This window comes from Melopsittacus undulatus, chromosome 2 (genome assembly GCF_012275295.1).
Source record: "Melopsittacus undulatus isolate bMelUnd1 chromosome 2, bMelUnd1.mat.Z, whole genome shotgun sequence".
NCBI lineage: Eukaryota > Metazoa > Chordata > Aves > Psittaciformes > Psittaculidae > Melopsittacus > Melopsittacus undulatus.
In genome coordinates this window covers 16,977,219-17,000,744 of record NC_047528.1, presented here as the reverse complement: position 1 = coordinate 17,000,744, position 23,526 = coordinate 16,977,219, and the positions used below count along the sequence as shown (strand labels likewise).

Here is a 23,526-nt window from a genome sequence, read left to right as displayed (position 1 = left end):
GTGGATTGTTTGGGTTGCAGTACCGTTTAAAAGAGCATAGGAACTATTTGTTACCTGAGCCAGCAACAGCTGGAAAGGACTGGAAGGCAGTGTTAACTGATGGGGAGGTGAGGGCTGCACTGTCCATGTGAAAGTCATGATAAAAATGCCTGCTGCCTTAATGTAGTCCACTAAAAAGATGAAAACCCAAAACCATCAATGAAATGAATGAAAAATGAATTTTGATACAGTGAGAGTTTAACATTGCACTGTAACATTCATGGTTTCTATATCTATTATAAAACTGATTCAAATTAAACAGTGACTAATAGGGTGTTTATTTTCTATTTCCTGCAATCAACAGGTAGTGAACACAGACCCAGGGCCTGACAGAAACCTCACCAAGTTCAGAAAAGGCAGATGTAAGGTCTGCAGAGGGCACTGCATTAACCAGTGCTGTGATGCACTCTGGGCAGACAAGCTTTCCTCTCTGTTCAGTGTTCTGGGACTGCGGCTGGAGTGCTGTGACCGGTTCTGGGTTCCTGACCACCAGACATGTGGGAACAGTCACCATGATGGTCAGGAGGTTAAGCCCAGGAGCCATAGGGTTTGTTATCTGGAGCTCAGGCCAGGAGATCATCTTGCATCAGCTATCTAATGGAAGGGGGGTAGAGAAGATGGAGCCAGGCTCACCTTAGCAGTGCACAGTAGTGAGGAAATTGTGTATAATTATTGGTGTATCCCAACATTGTATCACACCAGTAATAAAACCTGTGCAATCAGTAATGTCTTGCTGCAGTTAATTGGTTTTCCCACAATGTAGAACCACTGGGAGTTCCTGGTAATCCCTTTTGTTTCAGGGAGGAAGGATACAGGGAGCCAGTCTGGGGTCTGGGAGATGATGTTTGTTGTTGGGTTTAGGGGTCTCGTTCCTGCTTTCACAGAAAAACAATTCCTGTAAGACTGTATGTCTGGATGTAACAGATCCAGGAAACCAGGGGAAACCTCAGATGGTTGCCCAGGTCCTGTGCAAACTCTTCAGACAGGATGTCTGAACCAGCTTGGTAAAGTTTGTTGTGGTTTAAGCCCAGCCTCAGAACCACACAGCTGCTCTCTCACTCCCTGCTTTCTCCTGGAGGGATGGGGGGGAGAATGGGAAAAAAGAATGTAACTCCCATGGGTTGAAGTAAGACCAGTCTTAATCTTTTGTCCACCAAAACCTTGTTCTTAGCAACTGAATAAAATCATAGAATCAGACAAAAACCAGCTTCAAACATATTTTCATATGTTTTTTATGCATCTTCAGCAGGGATTTGGAGTTTATATTACCAGCTACAAGAGGAAGATGGCTACACAATCCATCCCTTAATAAAAGCATCATGAACCCAAATTTTATTTCCATGTCCTGTAGAACTCCTCCCCCTCTCTCAAATGCCTCAAGAAAAACATAAAAATCCCCAAACACAAACTAACTCCCTAAGTCATCAGGCATTGAGAAACTAATTGCTATGTCAGCTCCTGGACCATGACTCTATTTTTAGACACTGTTATACAGTCTGACCTAAACAACATCTATGTAATGTGGACATTAGTTCCTAAACCTTTGATCCAGCTTTACCACAGTGGTCACGCAAATGCCAGCTCCCCTTACATGTACACCAAGGAGTGACCATGGAAGGGGGAACCATACACATGGGCACCATCACCTCAGTGTAAGGGAACACTCATGCATTATCCCCTCACCCTGTTCATCGTCCAGGGATACACACAACAACTAAAAAGATGTAGAGCCACCAGTATTCCCTGGTGGTGGCAGGGTCAGTCCCAAGCCTCACCCTGCGCTTTTCACACTACACAGAATGAGGTATCAGGTATTTCAGAGGTGGAGGTACCAACTCTGTTAAACCCCTGACTTGGTCCCATCCCATCACCCCATAAGACACGGAACCGTTCTAAACCAGAACAACACAGGTGGTTGTAGGTGGTGCTGCTATTTGGGCTTTCTATAGCTCAATGCAGTATTTCACGGAACTGAAGCAGTGTGCTTTGGTACCCGCTCACTTGGCATCTCTTACATATAAAAGGCTAAAAAGCTTTTAAGAACATAAAATGAAAAACTGATTAACTAAACTTTGTACAGTCACAGTTTTTAAAAGAATACTTAATACATCGGCACCATTTTGATGGTGAGCACTCAAATACATTAAGAGTTTATCCACAGTGGTTTCTCCAATATTATAGGCACATAGTGGCATGTAAACTACACATGGCAACCAGACCAGCAAAGGCACAATCTGGTTTTATTTTTCTGTTATACTTTTCAAGATGGTTAATTTACAAAGAAAAATATTCTGTACTTCATGCAGCAGTATTACATTTGTATTTTATAGCACAGGACCGGTACAGAACTGCTGTCATTTAAATAATAATAATAATAATAATTTTTAAAAAATAGCAGCTCTTTGCACTAAGGAACTGGACTTCTGCTTTAAAGGACAATACATTTTCTCATCTGGCAAGCTGAGAACATCTGAAATTCTCAGCCTCCATCAAGCACTGCCTGCACACTGAAAGGACTTTTAAGTTCTCAGGTTTGCTATTTTTACCTTGTATTTATTTTCCCATACATCCAAGAATGTCAAAGTCAGAAGTAAAACTACCAGTCGCTCCTCTAACACAAAAGTAGTTTTAAAACACTGGTGTAAGTAGAAATCCAGCTGTGCTCCTTCTGTAGTTGGGTCTATCCCAGTGCCATTGCTGGTGCCTGCAGACCTCACTATGTATTCAGAGGGAATCACTCTAAGCGGAACTGCTTTCTTGGTAGACAGTAGCAGGAACTGTTCCAAACCAGCCCTCAGCAATTCAAAGTTAAATGTAACGCAACAACTTAAAAATGTAAGTTCTGCACATGGCTCCAGGACTATGACAGTTCTGTGCATTGTACATAGAAACGTCAGAGTAAGTAGAAAACATTAGTTTACAAATGGAAAATATCTATTAAAAAAGACATTTCACATAGTTACCTTAAATAGTTCTTATATGCACCGTTCCACATTGTGGAAAAGCTGAAATATGCAGTCTGGACTCAGCAAGTTAAAGAAAACCAGAATTCCATGTATTGGCACAAATACTTACATCTACATCTGTACAAAGTAAAAAAAGCCGACAGCCCTGTCCCACCAGTGCCTCAGATTCAGCTTCTCTCCGACACACACTTTCCTACATGGCTGCCAGCGAGGGACAGCGAGATGGGAACGCAGTCTTAGGAGCATGGTGCCAAAAAGTTCCAAACTGCTCTGTCAGTCTCTAAACAGAGGCATCAGAAGTACATCCAAAACAACATCCATCCCCTCAACACACTCACAGCTGTGAGGTCACTGCAGCTGCACTCTGTATGCTCCAATCAGCAGCTTTACCTGGGAGAGCAAAGAAAGGTTTCATTTAAAGGTCATCCACACAAACTACTGTGGTTAAACACTGCTACTATGAGAACAGCATGAGAAAAGGTGTAAAACTGCTAGTGACTGAGGAAGGGAAGAAAAAGGAGTTTACAACCTACTAAGACCAGTTTGTAGCAGCCCTACAGAAATATGAATGACTTTTAAAGGACTCCAGTGAAATAAGGCTGCATTAGGTGGTGTTTGAACAAGTGAACCCCGAATCTGATCTACACACACACACACTTCCATCTGAACAAAAGTTCAATTTCTCCTCCTTTTTTAAAATAAAAATTTAGAAATGTACAATAAAACACTTAAGTGTACATGTTTTAAATATGAAGATCTAGAAACTTGACTGATGTGTCTTCCAAGGATAAAAGAAATGCTACCAGAACGGGGTCTATTACTCATCATACAACATGTAGTGGGACTGCTGCCCAAACCACCTGGAAAATACAATGGACTACACAGCCTACTTAAAAGCAGACTGCACATCCTAGTAAGTACTTCCAAGTTCTCCCAAACACACAAACAAAAATATTTGCATGCAAAAAATTAATGACTAACAGACAGATGGAGTGTTAGTCAATTCACAATATAGATGGGGAAAATGTTCAGCTGTAACACTGCTTTATCTTGGTGCTTGAATTATTTTGTCTGCAGCATGAAAACATTCCATTGTGACAATGGATGCCCTTGGCAACTTTCCTAAGTTCTGGAAATGTCACAGGATGGAACTGTAACTGATGGGAACCGGGATGAGGAAAGTCTTTAACTAAATTTGCAACATACAACTAGAAGCATTTAGACTATGGAAGAGTTACGTACAAGTTAACATGCACATTTGAGACTGCTTTGTACCTTGGCAGTAGGAGCGTCTGCCAACCGTATAAAAAGCTTGTTAAGGCCTGCAATGGGGCTGAAGGAATAAATAAAGTGACTGTCCTGAAAGGAAAAAGAATATGGACAAGGTTAATGGCAGGATACGCCTGAAAGCGCTATGTGAGCAGACCAATACAACATGACATTTTCAGTATGCATTTTTGGTAAAGTTGGGCATTCTACAAAGAACCTTTGGTGCAGCCACAGAGAGAGCAAGAGGATTTGAGAATTGTGCAAGAATGCATTTAGTAGATTAAAAAAAAAACTAAATAAACAACACATTAGAAATATAAGGTAGACTGTTACATATTTTAAGAACTTACTCAGGTCAAAAAGTTGAGAAGTTAAACAGTTTTAAACCAACACTTGCCATCTCAAACTCTCCATTCTGAAGCCACAGAACCATGCAAGGGTTGAGGCTGGAGTAGATATCTCAACATCATCTGGTTCAGCCCCCCTGCTCAAGTAGGGCTGCCTAGAAACAGGCTGCCCAGCATTATGTCCCTGCTTTTCAAGTCATAAATTTCTATGGACTCTAGCACATGCAAGGTTTGTAGTTCTCTCCATATACAAAGAAGAATTAAGTTTCATTAACAAAAACCATTATCAAGATAATAAATGCTTAAATCACAATACTTGAAGTCCAAATTAAGGCACTAGGATTTTCCAGGATGCTCCATGAAGACTTTTAGAAAGCAGCTTTATAGTTAGTCAATTATATGAAAAGACTTACCAAAAATACAGGGAGCTGGAATTTGTCATTTAAAACCACAGCTTGTACACTGCACGGTCCACAGAGCCGAGCAACGACTTCTTTACCGAAGAAATTTGAATGGAAAACAAAGAGAAGAATTCCAGATCCTAAAAGGGAAGGCAATTCAGTCACGTGAATTAGAAATAAGATCTTTTATTCAGAACAACTGCATACACTGCACCTTTGAAGACAGATACAAATATAAACATTATAGCATATATATTAAGCCCCAACAGAGTATCCAAGCAACATCCAGAAGTCCCATCTCCCAGGCCAGTGTATCCCAGCACAGAATACAACTAACTTGGTCCTTAAGTTAAGTCCTTTGGCAACAGAAATAATGTTACATGGCTGTTTGAAAGGAAAGCAAAATGGGTACAGCAATTTCTGGTAAGGTTCATCTCTGTGGGTTTAGGTCTACCTAAGGAGAGTTACGGAATTTCATCTGGTTTGGATTCTCTCTTCTGTTGGCAGGGACAACCGAGCCCAGCCCATTTTAGATCTTTATGAACTGTGCTGAAATTCAATCAACAACAACCTTCAATACCCACAGATGCCTCATTTTAATACATAAACTGATGTAAGTTTTTTTAATTCTATACCTCTAATCAAGAGCTGGAAGACTTGTGTTGCAACTCTCAGCAGCCAGAAAACTGGGATGACAAAACCGCTTTCAACCTTGCTTTAAGCAGTCACAGTAATGTAGCATTTCAAGAAAAATTAAAAAGTAGACATTGCCCCAGTACACTCAAAAGGTGAATAAAAATGACTCAGATAAGCTAAGCATCAGAGATTAGTAGCTGGATTCCTGAAAGAATGAGGAAACATTCCTAAGTATCTCTGGAATTACATTCCCAGCCTTTTCAAAGGGTCTGTGGGCAAGACAAAGTTGACTGATGCTGGCTTCTTTTTGGTAGTATTTTTAGACTGTGTTTGCATCCTATATGCTGTGCCTATACTCCAAGATTCCAGTCTGTTAGATACTGTCTACAAAACAAGATTATCCACTATGAGGTTTTCCAAGTACACTCTTGGATTAAGATTGTTCAAAAATATGAAGTTAAACCAGTCCTTTCCTGCAACACCTGCACTGAGCTAACATCACCCTCACAAAGCTAAGGTAACCCAGGAACAGGAGAAAGCAGCTGTGTTTGTGTGATAAAAAAACCTCTTAAACAAAAAGATACAAACTCCACCCCCAGTACATCAAAACATCCCTGCTCTCCCCACACTCCATAATCGGAGCATCCTTAACACAACGTACTGCAATAAGTCACACACAAATAATTTCACAGAACAGTTGCTTTAAAACAAAAGACAGTTTCCTAACACACCCTTCCACCCGTTTTTTAAAAACCAACCAACCAACCCAGCACACCAGCACCCTCCTACCTTCTGGCACATTCTGTGGGGGTTTGTAGTTAAAATCTGTAGAGAAGTCTGGCCCTTCACACAGCCGATGACACGCAATTGGGAAGACTGGCTCCAGCAAAACAAGACGAGCTTCAAAATAATCCCTGATGGTATCTTCTGCTACTCTTGAGAGCCTAAAAGACCGAACAAGTGAGGCCTGTGCTTCACACAGTAAAATTACTTTTGAGAGTCAGTGAGAGCCAATTGGAAAAAAAAAAAAAAAAAAAAAGATTCCAGATCACATTTTGGAATCCTGATTTTCAGGACTGAATGCCTTCCTCACTACCATGTATGCACAGATGAACCCCAGGTCCCAACACTTTGTTAACAGAACATTTTATCAGTAATCTGTTTGTGGAATTCATCCATCAAACAGGTTCACAAACAAAGGCTGACACAAAGGCACTGCAGCAGGTTAAAAACAATTCGAATTAGCCACATATTTTGAAGACTGTTTATGCAGATGTTCCCAAACACTAGTATGTACCTGCTGGCTGAACACAAACAGCCACTTCCCTGTATGTCTCATTTATCAACCTCACTGCGAGTACAACATAGAACTAAACAAGTCAGTCACTGGCAATACTATGGAGAAAAATGCAGTTCCCAGTAAAACTTCCCTAATCAAGTGAAAAAGTAATGACACTACCATTAAATATGGTAGGTTTGGGCTTTTTTAGGTTGGGAGAGGTGTAACTTAAAGTGAGCAGCCTAGCTTGCAAAGAGGCCATGTGAACCAACAGTATTTGGCACCTTTACAAGCAGGTTACTGAGTAACTCTCTTCAGAGAGCTGTTTTGACACAAATGGGTTTTAAACACTTTTGCAAGGCAAAGGTCCCAACTCTCAGCTTTTCCAGCTGTATTCAGACCCTGCTCCCCTCCATGCTAGCTGAGATTACCACCTGCACAATCTAAATTGTGCCTCATCGGAAAGAAACCACAAGAATCCCCATACCAAAGCAAGCCCAGAAGCCCACACAGCCTAGTTTCCAGACAAAGCTACATTAAAAACTGGAAATTAAGCAGTTGGCTTTTCTTGGTACACTGTCCTAGTTTTCAGCAATCTGTCTTAGAGGCATCCAAAACTCAAGACTGCAGCCAAACTGCACTTAATCCCTTCTAAAATCCTATGCATTTGTAACCATGGCATTCTGCAACATGATCCACATTTTTTCTGTGCAAAAATATTCCTCCATATCAAACCTATCAGTAAATCATTTAACAGGATGGCTAGCAGAACCTGCCTCACAGCTTTGGATTATTTTCTGTTGTTGCTTTCTGATTTGATTTTATATTTTGACCTTTTATTCTGCCCCAGGGTGTTGTGTACCTCCTCTGTCAGTCTATCCTCATAAAAGCTACTCCAGATTTCTGATCATCTTTTACTTCCACTTTTTGCTTCATCTGGCTTTGAAACAAGGTAACTGGAATGGCATGTGCTATAAGGCATTTTGACACCACGGATTTACATTTTGTTTTCAGCTCCACTACTACCCTATTACCTTCTTTTTGACTGACAAGCAGAACTGAACCCGTATTCTCAGGTAGTAAGGCTAGAAGCTTCCTCAACTGGCAAGAGCTATGACAGTGACTAATTATTAGGTATTATGCTTCTAGCACTTTTTTTTCCCATTTAACCTGCTGTAAGAAGAAAACATTCCTTATACCTTCTATCTCCCCAGGACATTCAAAGCAATGACTTACAGTACCTCAAATAAGCTTTACAGTGCATTGAAACTACTGGCATCACAATACTTTCCTCCCAGTATAAAACTGGATCAGAACATATTAGTTCAGCAAAACTCAGTAGCACAACAGCTATCTGAAAACCAGTCACTCCTGGTGTACCCAACATCAGTACTGGTCCGGTCCTGTGTGACATCTTCATGTACGACCTGGATGATGAGGCAGTGTACCCTCAGCAGCTTTGCAGATGACACCAAACTGAGGAATGGCTGGTACACTATAGGGTCATTCTGCCATCCAGAGGGACCTCAACAGGCTGGAGAAATGGGTTGACATGAACCTCATGCAGTTCAACAAACAAGTACAAAGTCCTGTACATGGGGAGGAACATTCCCAGGCACTGGGCCATGCTGGGAGTTACCCAGCTGGAAAGCAGCTTGGCAGGAAAGGACCTGGTGGACACCATGCTGAACATGAGCCAGCAACACGCTCTTGCTGCAAAGGCAAATGGTATCCTAGGCTGCATTAGGCGAAGTATTGCCAGTAGGTCAAGGGAGGTGATCACTGGTGAGATCACAGCTGGAATGCTGTGTCCAGTTCCTCCTCACTACGAGAGATACATGGATATACTGAAGAAAGCCCAGTGATGGACCACAAAGATGTTGATGGGACAAGAGCATCTGATAGGAGGGAGGCTGGGAGAACTGTGACTGCTGAGCCTGGAGAAAAGAAGTCTCAGGGAGATCTTATCAATGTGTATGTATTAATAAACACCTGAAGTGATGGGACAAAGAGTACAGAGCCGGGCTCTTTTCAGTGATGCCCAAAGGGCAGTGGGCACAAACTAGAACATGGGAAGTTTCCTCTGAACATTGCAAGACACATTTTTACTGTGAGGGTGATGAAGCAATGACACATACTGCCTGGAATGATTATGAGGACCCCATCCTTGGAGATACTCAAACACCACCTGGACAGGGTCCTGGTCAGCCAGCTCTAGGTGGCCCTGCTTTATGTCTGTCTTCATCTAGCATCCCTGTTCATCAGCTCTGAATATTTTTCATGACCAGATGACATGAGCACATCACATACCACACACACTGCACTGCTCTTCAGTATTCTGTTGCACAGTGAAGATTTTTACTTTCATCATTTACTGCCATGAAAGCTTTACCCCTGGCACTCCAGTTCACCACTGGCTTTTAAGGGTCCAACAACAACCTAACTATCTGCACTAACTCTCCATGGTATTTCTGTAAGGTGTTCTTTTGTTTGAAAGTGTTTTATTTGGCATGCCCTAATAGAAGTTTACATTCAACAGTCCAGTGCTTATACACTTCTTAGATTCCTTAAACTAGAAATACAGCAATCTGGAAAACTTTCTCTTCTACCAATTCTCTTTCTCTTTTCCCCCTTTCCATTTCTTTATTCTGTGTCTAAGCAAGCATCTGCTAATTCTGTTAGCTCACATCATCTTAATTTCACATGATTTATTTATTAGTTTTCTGCCCAAATCAGATCAGTTTTCTTTCCTAAAATCTCCCACTCTTCCCAGGACTTAAACTAAAATTATGACATGCCCAGAACTGCAAACTTCACCAGAACAAACTTCAAAGTACAGTTTACTCACGTTTCCAAATGACTCTTGAGCTGCTCATACACCAGTAGGTTATTGCACTGTTTAGCAAAATGCAGCGCACTGTTCTGGTGCTTTGACAAAATGTTACAGTCCGCTCCGCTTTCAATCATAAGCCGCACTATGTCTGAATTTCCTCTTTTACAAGCCTGTGCAGAAAGCGAGAAGATGGAAGCATGGACAACAATGACAAATCCCTCATTAGAACAGAGTGTAGCACTGACGTAAACAGAACAGCAGGAATGAATTAAAATTCAAAATTAGGAACAATTCAGAAAACATAGAAGCAGCAACACTCAGAATTATCAAGTGGGCTTAACTGGAATAAAAATAGATTAAAGTACAATTTTGTGACAACACCCAACCTTCTAGAGTTCAGTAACTGCAAACTTCCTCACAATTGTTTACCTGAATAAATGGGTTTCTGCAGTAGTATTCAGAACAACTAAAGAAACACTTCAAAGTGTCTGTTTCTAGGAAGCTCAGTTCAAATGGTACTTCAGGGGTGCAGAAAATTAATACAACTTGACCCGAATTGTTACTTAGTTATGTTAGACAGTCACTGTGATTAACAAGAATGTCAGGGCATGTCAAGCAAAGACTTGACAGAAGTACAGGAAAGTCTGAAGACAGCTCTACTTTGAAGAATGCAACATGTTCTTGGTCATTTATTTTCAAACACTTCACTCAGACAAATTAGGAAAAGGCACAGGAGGTTTAAACTACTATCTTCATGTGGCCTATCCAAAGTTAACTTCTGCAATTTGTCTCAGCTCTGAACTTTGATCTGTGCCTTCAAACCATAATCTTCCATAAATAAACCAACGCACCAACCCCTCATACAAAAAACAACAAAAATCACACACCACCTCAGAGAAAGGAATGGAGTGCCAAGGTTTCCTCCCCACCCTCTTTTTAAAAGTATGATCCAGTTTCTGAGGTTAAATAACAGTGACCTGGTAAACACATTTATGTTTATCCCCACATAGCTAAACTTGTTCCAGTAAGTCACTGGCAATGAAGACCTTTGTATCTGCACAGCGAAACAAATACCCAGACTGTCACTGTAGGCTGCCAATTAGAAAGTATGTACAGCTGTGCAGCAAATTACTTAATAAAACCTTTAAAAACAAGAAAAGTCAAAGCTGAGGTTCATGGAGGCAGCCAAATTATGAAGCTATTTTAGACTGATGTGGCTGAGAAAACCACAAGAGTGTTATTTTCTTCACAGAAAATGTGAATTCCTCACACTTGTTCATCCTTGCAGAGGACAGAAGAGAAACAATACTACATTGTTGGAGAGAAAAGCTTTTGTAAGCTTTTCTGCAAACAAACTGCCTTGAACAGCCTATGTATAAACACAGCAAGTTTATCAGGAAGGGGAACTTGGTGAAATTATTTGGTATACATAAAAATACTAAGAGGAGCACAGACTGTTTTAAGGGTCTTAGAATTCTCTCATTACAAAACATAAATAAATAAATTATCTCCTTTGTGATGGGAAGGAGACTGCAAACACATTTTATTTCTGGCCTGCAATGTAATGATAAAGGTCAATCACAGCAACATCTAAGTGAAAGACTCCCTTTCTGGAACTTTCCTGCTGACAACCAGATTATCTCAGTTTTAAGACCACATCTGCATGGAATTCAATGATGAGCTACATTTAGCACAGCATTTGCACATTGTTTAGATATAACAATACATTAAAATAATGTATGAAACACTGCCTAGAGTAACTAAGGGTAGTATTTGTATTTCAAATATAGTACATGTTCCCTAAACTAACTACAACTATGCTTTGACGTTTTACTAGTTTGCCAAAAGTATTTACTATTAAATCATGTCAGGACAAACACTGAACTTACCTTCATTAAAGCAGTTTCACCACTGCTCTGCTTCATGTTCACAAACGCCCCAGCTTCCAGCAGAATAGCTACTGTTGTTAGAAAATTCTGGAAAAAACCCAAACAAGACCCCCATACAAAAGACAGGTAAATACAAAATATTCTGGTTTTGTTTCATAACATAAAATGACATTTATTTAAAATCCATCAGGAAAATCCAAAGCATGATTCTGTGACACAACTACCAATGTCCTCTTGCATGGCTAATAAGCAATTAAGACTCAGGCAAGTAAACAGCCATGAGTACTTACAATTCATACTTTTTCCTAAATCCTTCAACAGTGACCACCTAGGCAGAAAACACTGGCATCAAGCTCCTTCTTGGCCTTTTATCTACTGCACATGGGAAAATACATGACCCAGCTTCAACAAAAGAGCACCCCCATAAAAGATCCTCTAACTTACTAGCTGGTCCTTAGTTTGAGAAGAGCTTGCCACTGTCTCCATCTCCCAGCTCACAAATAGTAAGCCCTATTTATTCAGAGATTTGCTTCTCAAAGTCTCCCAGGTTTGGATTCCAGGCAGCCAGAGATCATAGCTACCAATTCCAATTCAAGAACTTCAGCCCCATGACAAATTCAGAGATATCCTTTGCCTCTACATTTCCTCTCAGTAACCTTGTGATATTCTCTACCCAGGGTAGGGTTTGTGATCAGAATTAGTTTACACTACAGTAGCCACAGCTGCTGACATTATGCAGTTAAGGTCACCCTGCTATATCCTGCTAAATACATTTTAGGCACCAAAGGAAAAAAAGTGTACCGCTTTTAAACTGAAGTAAAAGAGCCAAGAACTACAAATACAACAATAACAAAGGCAACCTTTTCAGCTGCGTGTATCAATGCAGTTGTTCCATTTTTCTGTCTCCCATTAACTTTAGCTCCTTTCCTGATTAGGACTCGGAGAAGGTCATCATGCCCACCAGCAGCAGCAAGCATTACCAGAGTCATTCCACTTGGGTCCTGCAACAAGAATCATTGCATGAAAAATTCTAAAAATCAATTACTTTAAGATAAATCAAAGCTGCAAGACAAAAATTGCAAGTGTGTCAACAGATTTCACAAAGAATCTCCTCCCTGGCAGAATTCACACATACACAGCTGCCAGATACTGGCAGACTATCACCTCCCACTTTTCCAGTCCACAGGCCTCGCACCTTGAGCTCTGTAATTTGTAAAACCCACAACAGAATAAGAAAGTAAAACCAGAATGAGCCAAGAAGAAATGCAGCAGGGTATTTGAGGGTAGGAAGACAGCAAGACAGTGGAAAAGAAAACCAGCAGCCACTGGAGACAAAACATAATGGCTCAACTCAGCTGCTATTTGAACTTTTGGGTTTTATCAGTGCAAGTATGAAGAGAGTTCTATGAGTGGTCAGTCTCCTCACTCATTCTTGCATTTTCCCCATCAGACACTACAATTCAAAGAACATATTTCCTTCAGCAGCTCATGTGGCATCTTTTCTACTAGGCCACAGAAAACTTAGCATAATATGTAGTTCTCAAAATGCTATGTAATGCAACTTCAAAAAGTCACAAGTTGAAAATACTGGTATCAGAGATTTTTATCTTAAAAAAATGGAACTATGGTGCTATTTAACAGGAAAAATAGATCCTGGGGGGGACACACATGGACGACACCAAAAAAATCCCAACCAAACTGTAAGAACACAGCTGATACAGAGCTGGCAGAAAACTAATTATTAATGGAATGAAGTCATCCCAGTCTGTCACATAGAACATTCAAATTTTTTCATGTATAGGTGTTTTACATAGTTTAGCCACTTGATCTCAAGGTGAGATAGAAATCTGCTACTAGCAAGAGGAGAAAACTTTTCAAACAATCAAAATTCATACTCTTCCCTCCCATACCCCTCCAATACTTTCATTGAAGAAAAATTACCTCTTGATCCAGATTATATTCCTCATTTGAGGAAAGTGCCATCTTTACTGTCATATAATCTCCACTTTTAACAGCATCCCTCAGGAGAGCTAGAAAGTAAATTTAATGCAGTTATAAGACAGTTCACTGTGAAACCATAATTAAGATATGCCCCTTCCTCCCAGCAACTACTCACTATTTGATATCGGTTTTGTTGACACATGATTCTCATCTTCTCCATCAAGATGCTTTTGAAAGTCTTCTAGTGTCAGCCATTCTAACTGCATGTCCATACCCAAACTCAAGACCTGTTGCTTGACATCTATGATGCATTCAATTTTATGGAAGAAAAAATGTGAAATAAGTGATTAGCAACTTAGAAACTCCCAAACCATTCTTTGCTTGCCATTGCTTCAATGATCAGCAGCATAACAAACTACTACTTTTCATTCAAACAGACTCTGGAAGTCAGCATGGAATGGTTCCAAACAATGAAGGCTGTATTACAAGCAGACATAAAATGCTTTTACTTGAAACAAACTGTTTAGTTGTTCTAATAGATTCTGTTGAAGTGGTTTAAGAGATGGTGAACACTCCACTACTGCAATAGTAGAAATACACTGGAAACACACCAAGAAGTTATCAGCGAGTTTCAAAAGAAACATCATTTCAGCCCCCTGCAGAGACAAGGATTGGAGCGCTAAAAAATGCAAGCAGGAATGGAGGAAAATATTAATTGCCAGTGCTCAACTTTCCCCTGCATTCATTTCTACTGCTCACCAGAGTTCTCCATTTGACACACATCTCGATCACCGCCTGCAGCAATGTAAGTCCATGTGTCTGTTTCATCTCTTATGCTCCTCCTTTCCTTGTACACCTTGCTGTCTTTTGATTTTAATTCTTCTATGAGTTTATATTCTAGCGAAGATTCTTCTCTTTTGCAGTTATTCTCAGAATAGTCACTTTTTTCTTCTGAAGCTACATTAAAAAAGTCAAATGCACTTTTGATGTCTTTTAAGTCTATAATATTAAGACAGTTACCAAGAGTGACCACTTGAGCCACTAAAGACTATTACATAACAAAGTTTAAGGGAGTGACCAGAGTCCCTTTAGAAAACTGCCGTTCTCTTTCCATAAGTTAATCCCTGCTGAAGTGTAGGAGCAAGCTTAACAACAAGCCAAAAAATCAGGGACAGTAAGTTCACCTCCAGCTACCCTGGCAAGTCTGAGTTCTGACTGCTTTCAAACCAGTACCATCTTCATTTAAAAAAATGTAGTTTAGAATTATGCATAAATCACTACTTTTAAAATATAGTTCAGTCTCTGCGATGAACAGATGAAGGACATGTGCTGTATAAGGAACAACAATTAATCATTCTGTTTGCTACTACTTTTCTTATACATTGTGAACATCTATGCTACTTTCAGCAAAAGATGTTTACCTAGCAACAGCTATTTGAAGCATCATAGCTCCTATTCCATTCATGATCACCAAAGGTGGAGTTTCCTAGTTTTCCTCAGTTAATCCTTACCAGAGTAGTGAGGGAATCCTGAATAAAATCACCCAGAATTTTACTGAGATCAAGAGTGGTAACATTAATACTCCATTATGCTATGATGAACAGAAATATAACCTAGACACTTTCCTTCATGTATCAAATCATCCAGTCTGGTGATATTTTAAGGGTTGTATAACATAACTCATCATTGTGTCTAAAGCAAGAGGCAAGAAATTTAGGAGCCTCTATTAGTTTTTCTAAACATAGAAAGTATGTATTCATAGTATCATCAGAACATTTCTGTAAATACACAATAGTTGCATGAATTCCTCTAAAAAAAGATCAGTTACATGCCACAGAAGCAGTTAACTGTATTAAATGAAAAAGGGAAAAATCTTGACTTGTCTACAAAGCCTTAGAGATTTCTATACGTTTCCATGTTTCTTTCATACATTAAAGTATATACAGCATTCTCATAAAGCATATATTGAAAAAGCTGTTAAAAAGCAGACTTCTGCTTCCTAAAATAAAAGCAGAAATTCTTGTTTCTGGTACGTGTTTCAAAACCATACTATAACCATATATATAACCATATGGTTTCAAAACCATAACTACAACTGTAAGAAATAAGAGAATGTCCTGAAGGGTCTCTCCCTTCTCTCTTTTAACCAGTTAGCACTTACTTTTTAGGCCCCTTTGTTCTTTTCTGCTCTTTTCTTCTTTTTCAGGCTCTTTTTGAAGTTTTTCTTTTGTTTCAGTTTTCTTTACTTCTTTCTCCTGATATTATGAACAAAGATCAAATTAAAGCAGTAAAGAAAAAACAGAAAATAAACTCCTTTCACCACTCCAGTAATCCAATATATTTATAATTAATACTACTGAAACCTGTATGTAAGACATGAGGACACTCCTAAAAAAAGAAACAGGTGAGTCAGGAGTTAAGTCTGTGAAGGATTATTCCATTAAGAGAAAAGGTTATTTCCAAAATAAAGCAACCTCGCTGAAAAAAGCAAAGAAGCAGAATGCCTTCCTTGATACCTTGCAGCATGATCTTCCATGGAACACAACCATAAGAAAGGTACACAGACAACATACTCGAGAGTGCTGGCTGAAGAGCCATAAGGAAACCAACTTCCATCTGCTGTTTATTTCTTCATATTTGGGGTGACAGGATTTTATACTACTGGTAAATAAAATTCCAAAGATCTGATTATCATATCTGATGCCTCTCTTATGAATGCTATAGGCTCAAACTATGAGAAAATACTGGAGTAATAAAGGGCCACACCATTTCAGTTATTTAACTTTTAAAAACTGGGCTATGCCTCATAGTAAACACTTAACCTTGTTTACCAAAGCTTTTACCACTAAGCTCCTGCAAAACCACTGTTTTATATAGCTCTACTGTGAGATTATACCACATAATTCTCTATTTCAAAATCAATTTCTTTATGTTTAAGATTGCTGTATGAATGGAGTAGATCATCTAAAGCACAGGACCACTGTTGAACCTACAGAAGAAACTTGCTGCCATGGAATTATGGCCTCAAAAGAAACAGGGTAAGATTCAAGGTTTTCTGGATGCAATCCTGTTATGAATCAGAAAGTGGTTTCTTGGGCAAAGATTTATGAACTGCAAAATGTATAAGAACAGTCTGAAGAAGGTGAAAGAAATTACACTCTCCGAAACATTAAAAAAACTTGGGGGGTGGGTTAGGTTGTTTGGTGTTTTTTTTTTTACCGTTACCATCCTCATTTCTTAAAACACTACTGTGTTAAATAAAGAAAAATAAAGATTGCAGTATTGGCTTAGCTCATTTCTTAGAACAGGTAATTAACATGAAACCAAGCATTTTCTGTAAGCACCTCAGGAACTTTAACAAAATAAGCCAGCCGCACAATTACCTAGGAGACTTGTACTTAGAAGCAATTTCAGCATTTCAGTTCTCAGGGAGGTGCTAATGCACATAAGGTATAAAGGAGTTGCTGGCTTCTAAGTTCAACCAATTGTTTGGTTTAGTTCAGAAGCACACTTTATTGTGCGATATTGGATGAATAGTTGCTCAACACTGAATATCTTACTATACAAGTAGAAAAAAGTCAAACTGAGGCACCTGTTCGAGGTGGGGGGAGCAAAGCTAAAAATGACAGCATGTTTTGGAAGAACAGTTAATTGCATCCTAAGTAAATACACATAACAAATGGGAGAAATTCATACTTTCACATTTAAAGACACCCTACCCTCCGCAAGTAGTCCCTCCTTGATAGTATTCAGAATCCAAGAATTTTTCAGTCACTCCTATACATTGTGCAGTAGGCCTTTCTTTAGCTTCATCAAGCTCATTAACTTTCTAATCTGTATATTTTTCTTTGCCATCAAAAACAGTAGCCTTTTGAAATATATGTACCTCAAAAATGTTTGACTTAACCCTCAGCCCTGTCCCCCTCCACTCAAAGCCTTAACATCGCTTACCTCCACAGCTGGATCAGTGGACTTGCATCCCCTTTCATCAGGACTCAATTTTAAACCCTTCTGCACTGGTGAAGGAGCAGGTGATACTTTTTCCAACTCTTCTATTTTTACTTTTTCTTGACCTTTTTGCTTTTTGAGCATATTTTTGTTCCCTAAACAGCTATCCTGAGTTTCCACTTTTTTACCTTCTTCTTTACAATCTTCAGCTTTCAGAATTATTTTCTTTTTAATTTTAACCTTATCATCAATACTATCATCTTCAATACTTGCTGATCCATCAAGATGCGCATCAGCAATGGAATCCTTTTCAGCAATTTCTTGTTCCGATCTCTCTTCTCCACTTACAACTTTTTGCTTCTCATCTTTATTTTCAGAATTTAAGTCTGAATTTTCATTATCAGTTCCTTGAGAAAATACATCATCTAGAATACCTGATTCTGAGCCAAACTGAACATCTCCATCCTTCTCCTTCTGTGACTTTTTATTTTCTTTAAAATCTTCTTTAGAGTTTATCTTTAAATCTTTAACCTCTCCCTTCTTTTTCTTTACTTCTTTAGTATCTTCCTTCCTTTGTTTCTTTGGGTCCTTTGAATCCTCCTTGGTTTCTGAAGTCCTTTTTTTTGGTTTTGAATCTAAAACCAAAGTATCTGAGGAGTTTTCACATTCTGTTCTGGGTTTTTCTTTGAGTTTTGCAGACTTAGACATTTTCTTCTTCAGGTCACCTGAACTCTGATCCTCTCCATCTTTTGACTTCTTCTTTTTCTTCTTTGGTGAAACATCACCTTTTGTTTCACCTTGCCAGTCACTGTCAGAGTCTGCTTCAAATACATCATCATTTAGACACAGTTTCTGAAAGTGAAAAAAAAGGAAAATATTTCTTTCCCCATTAAACTGTGTAACTTTGGTGTAACCTATACAAAAATGGTAGTGGCAATGCTTGGTAAATAAGCTTTGAAACACTTTAACCTTTTTATCACTGCCAACATCATTCCTCATTGCCAAATTGTAAAGTTTGTAAATACAGTTCTAGCTCACTTACTTAAATTACATTACTAACTGCTTAGATGAGAATCAATATATACACAATTCAAGTAAACCAATGGGACATCCAACAACTAGATTCCAAAACAGAACTAAATTTGAGCTGTTTTACAAACATTATTAATTTGATTTTGTAAAATTTACCTATAGGTTTCCCAGAAATAGAGCACCAGTTTAAAAAAACAAAATCCAAACTTATGCTTCATTTTCTAATTGATGCAGTTAAAAGGGAAAAAAAACAAATACCACCACCTTGCAATTACTTTTTCTGTATTCATATCTCATTGAATTAAATGGTTAACATGCAAAAATTCATCACTGTGCTACACAAAGCAGGAGGGTGAAATGAGCAGCACCCAGCTTCAGTGACAATATGCATGCTGATACAGAAAGGGGGTTGTTTATGTTGTCAAAAACAAACTAAAATGATCACACATCATGTATACAATCCTATTAAAAACCGAAATAGATTTTAGACGGATTTTGAGTCTACAAGCAAACTTGCTGATTAACAAAAAAAAACCCATCCCTAACTAGAGAGCATCAACAATATTCAGTTTCATATGACATACAACACTTTGATAGAAGAGATTCTTTTTAAATCTTCTTAATTCCACATCCCAAATGTCTTCCCTTTTCCCTCCTGCCATCACCAGAACCTAGATAGGGAATACAACTTCAGTGTAAGATACTGGAAGGTAAAACATACCTGTATGTCTTTTTTAACAGGTTTAGACTTATTGTCCACAATTTTTTTTCTGAATTCAAGCAGCACTTCCTTGCAGTCTTCCAAATGAACCTCTGGTTCCCAGGTATCATCATCAGAGGTATATCCTTTCCACCGTACTTTGTAGAGAATTTTGCCCTGTAAGAAAAAACCCAAAGCAATGTTTAATACAACACTGCACAGGACTGCACCATATGCTCAACCCCTGGTGTTGCACGTTCATTGCATATTCATTTTGTGTATATAGAAATGAATGAGAGTTCAACCCAATGGTGACATAAGAATTCCCAAAATTACTTCCATCTGCATCACATACTGAACTAAGTAGTCTGCAAAATGCTTCAGTAGGTGGGAGCAGTTTTATCCAAAATATTTGAAATATCTAAAACTTGTTCAGAACCACAGTTACAATCATAAATTTTATTATCATTTTACTGAAATGGATTTTCTGGACATTAAGAAACTTTTTTAAAAAAAGTTCAGTATTTCTCCTGTAAAAGTTTCAACCTTGAATTTCATTGCTGAAGAAGTTGATATAAAAGATTCATAACACATTAACATCATTCACCTAGTTTTATATTGAAATTTATAACTTACATTAGATTTGTAATCAATACCGCTCTTGATAAACTGAAATATCAACAACTGGTGGAGGGGAAGACCAAACAGCAATGAGATCAAGGATCAAGTTAAACTTCTACAAAATCCAAGCATGTGCATCTCAGTGGAGTTAATTACAAAGATTTTGGTAAAAGATAACGTACAAATGCCCTAGACCAATTATTTCAACAGTATTCAACTCCACCACGGGATGAAATTGCACCTTTTAGTCTCTAGCTTCTTTTTTTCACTGGATTAGAAAGTCATTTACCTATTAAAAAAAATAAGGCAAAAAAAAAAAGTTTCCCACCAAATTATCTCTTGCCTTTTCCCTAAATAAAGTAGCATGAATCCTTGGATTTCTCAAGATGGACTACTTTTCTTACTGAATGGCCTCCTGCATCAAGCTTAACTGAAAAGCAGAGATATACCAAACAAAAATCAATGCTGTCACCTTCAGTAATTAAACCTGCCATCCTGTTAAACATATCTATGAAAAAAGCTAGCACGAAATCTAAGGAAATCCATTATCCATATAAAAAAAAGCTAACGATGAACACAATGCAACACAGCCATTCCTGAACTTATTTACAAAAAAAAATAAATTATTCGTAAATGTACTAAGTAAAGCACCTCTAGAGAGGAAAACAGCAGTATCTCTTTCTTTCAAAAACAGGCTGAAAATGTTCTGAAAGATCCTATAGTGCTAACCACGCCTGGAAAAGGAAAGCTTTGAAAGAACTGACATTGGACACTTATTATTAAATGTATTTATATCCAAAAATTTACATGTTTTGCCTGAGCATTATTAACCTTTGACCAAATGTCATATATGCCATTAAACTTCAGCAATCAACTCTACTTACAATCTTCTATTTACTTCACAAACAGATAAATAGCCTATATTCAGATACACTGGTATAATACCACCTCTTTTGTAATTTAGCTTAACCATATACACCTGATTCACAAATTACCTTTCAAAATCATGTTCATATCTCTCTTTCTTGTAATGGGGTTACTCATGAAATAAACTACTAGTAATTTTCTTAATACAGTCACAGAATAATTTAGGTTATAAGGAATCTCTGGAACTAACAAGTAAAATGCCCTGCTCAAAGCAGGACCAACTAGATCAGGCTGCTTAGAAATTTTCCCTGTCTATTGGTATTTCCCTGTGTTCCAGCTTATGTACTCAGGATGCATCTCAGCACTGCCGAGAAGAAAGGAAGAAGTATCTCCCTCGATCTGCTGGCCACACTCCTGGATGCTGTTGGCCCTCCTGCTGCAAGAAAGGCTGACTCATGTTCATCTTGACCGTGGGGACTCACGGTTCCTTTCCTACAGATCTGCTTCCTAGCCAGCTGGCCTCTCAGCTGCCTGGTAGTACCGGGTTATGCCAGTTCAGATGCAAGACTTCAGTAAGCTGCAGAGTTACTGTTACACCCTTGTAAGTCAGGTACAAAATGAGTTAGAAGTCCTTCTTTAATTAAATGGGACAGCTGGATTAAAATAACTGTAAGACTAGGTGCTGGGTAAATGATGTTTTCTTTAGTAGGCCATGTTAACATTTAATTTATCAGTAGGACTAACTCCCCAAGCCAATCCATCCCAGGAGTGCTTTCTCTCATGCTGCCACTATTACCAGCTCCAGCAACATCAGGACTGCAAATGAAGAGACCTTCTCTGCTCAGTGCTCTCCAGCTTGCTCCTGCAACTGAGACACATAAACACACTGCCCAGCCTGTGCTGTTCAGCTGTACATGCTGTGCTGGACAGTGGCTAACTGTGTATCTGCTTGGACTTTGGATCAGACTTGGGAACCTGCAAGCTGGGAAACACTAGTCTAAAGCCAACTACATAAAATATGTTTCACTGAACGTAACACACAGTTTTTTCAGATGCTTTGGAAGATCTGGGAGCAGGTATATGTCCTCTCCTGTGTTTCTGAAACACAGGGGCACAGCCCCCAAAGAGCAACGGAAAGGTCAACCATACTACAAAGCTACAACCAACACAGACTAGGTAAGGCACACGTATACAGTGCAAGGCACATACATACAGTAAAGCTGATAGCACTGATCCAGCCTGGAAGCCTCAAGTGCATACAGCTCAGAATCTGCTGCAGAATGGGAATGTAGTGTGGAATGGTTTGATGACACACCCCCTCCAGATATTAGGTTCCACTGCAGGGGACAGGGGTAGGGAAGTCCTCTTGCTTTCATACCTGACTTACCATTTTGACCAACACTTCATAGAGACAAAGCTGTAAGTCCTGTATTACCTCAAAAACATGACATTCTTAAGCCATTAAGATGCTTTAGCCAAGATACAACCTAACCCTAAAAGCAAAGATCACTACAGCTATTTTAATTGGAGGAAGTATCTCTTATTTTAAGAGGCCTTTACACATTCTGTGAGTAAACAGTTTCACTAAATATACACTGAAACCACATGCAAGTTCCACAATATATTAAAGCCTGCCAATCTCTGCGCATGCACACCTTACACTAAAACACTACTGCAGTTCAGGCGTAAGAGCAAAGCGCAGTTTAACAATATAGGCAAAAAAAAAAACCCAAAACAATTTACCAAAGCTACTCCAGAGCTAGTCGCTTTAGTCAAAGCTGTAAGGCACAAAAAGCTTCCTTGCAAACTTATGCACAACGTGGCTTAAGTTACAGTTACAATGGAACTGCCATTGTTTTTGCACGGTTTTCACGTAAGTATACCAGGCTCGTGTGGTGAAGCCTGCCCGCACAGCTGCCTGTGCCGGCGCTGCCCGCTCCGCCTGCGCGCCCGGCAGCGAGGGGAGCGCGGAGCACGCCAGGCGCACCGGGGCTCGTCCTGCTGCAGACGCATGGGTAGCAACCGCTCCCGCCTCCCGTGCGCCTCCTCGGGGAGCGCGGCAAAACGCGGCCCCAGGGCAGGCGGCGGCCCTGCTGACAGGCGGCGGCACGGCGCACTTACCCCTTCGGTCTTCATATCTAAGATCTTCTCCACCTCGAACACATCCACGTCCTCTCCGTCCTCGTCCTCCTCCTCTTCCTCGCTCTCCCCACCGACCGCTGCCACCGCGCCCACCGCCTTGCCAGCTCGGCTGCGGTCTTGCTCCCTGTCCTCCTCATCCTCCGCCGCAGCGGCCGTCTCCTCCTCTTCCTCCGCCCCCTTCAGCCTGGCCGCCGCCGCCGCCTCAGCCCCGCTCCCAGCCGCCGCCGCCATCTTGGGCCGAATTTCAAAAGACAACGGTGTAAAGCGGGTACGCCACCCTGTACCGCGCGAGGAGGGGGGGAAGCGGCTGCCGTATCCAATCGGCGCCCGGGCAGCCCGTGACGTAAGAGGCGGGGCCAAGCCAGGCGGCCTTCGTGACCTCCGCGGGGCGGCCGGGGGTGGCATCGGCGGGAGGCCCCGGCGGGGTCCGGGTGAGGGCGGGGCGGTCCCTGGCTAGTAGGCGTGGACTCCCTCAGGGCCCGCCGTGAGGTGGTGGCGATGGCAGCGCGGGTTCCGCCTGCCCCAGGGCTCCCTGTCCTGTAGCCCGGTGCACGCCGCCGAGCTTGGCGGCGGGAGCGAGGAGAGCGGTGCCGTTCCTCCCTGCCCGCCGCTGCTG

At 40.2% G+C, this 23,526-nt stretch overlaps 2 protein-coding genes across 4 annotated transcripts in view; one reads left to right on the top strand and one right to left on the bottom strand.

The window, feature by feature from the left end:
* PSPC1 (paraspeckle component 1) overlaps positions 1 to 765 on the top strand; it is a 62,477-nt gene extending 61,712 nt beyond the window's left edge. For all 3 annotated transcript variants that reach the window (XR_004080657.2, XR_004080656.2, XR_004080655.2), the window contains one exon: positions 344 to 765. The gene's annotated coding sequence lies outside the window, so the exon portion shown is untranslated. The remainder of the gene's footprint in view (positions 1 to 343) is intronic.
* A 492-nt stretch (positions 766 to 1,257) lies between these two features.
* MPHOSPH8 (M-phase phosphoprotein 8) lies at positions 1,258 to 23,051 on the bottom strand. Its single transcript, XM_034074076.1, has 13 exons — positions 22,890 to 23,051; positions 19,302 to 19,457; positions 17,552 to 18,400; positions 15,762 to 15,855; positions 13,776 to 13,901; positions 13,601 to 13,689; positions 12,520 to 12,660; positions 11,660 to 11,746; positions 9,786 to 9,940; positions 6,448 to 6,602; positions 5,035 to 5,162; positions 4,281 to 4,364; positions 1,258 to 3,395 (listed from the first exon to the last, which is right to left on the bottom strand). The coding sequence occupies exons 1-13, from the start codon at positions 22,902 to 22,904 to the stop codon at positions 3,354 to 3,356; spliced, it is 2,121 nt and encodes a 706-aa protein (XP_033929967.1). The 5' UTR covers positions 22,905 to 23,051; the 3' UTR covers positions 1,258 to 3,353.
* Between the last annotated feature and the right edge of the window lie 475 nt (positions 23,052 to 23,526).

What these genes read in the sequence shown, in the direction of transcription:
- MPHOSPH8 (XM_034074076.1), bottom strand. An exon ending in CTGTTAAAAAAGACATACAG is followed by an intron (nt 18,401 to 19,301) that starts GTATGTTTTACC and finishes TTTCACTTTCAG; the next exon opens with AAACTGTGTCTAAATGATGA. An exon ending in GTGAAACTGCTTTAATGAAG is followed by an intron (nt 9,941 to 11,659) that starts GTAAGTTCAGTG and finishes CTTTCTGCACAG; the next exon opens with GCTTGTAAAAGAGGAAATTC.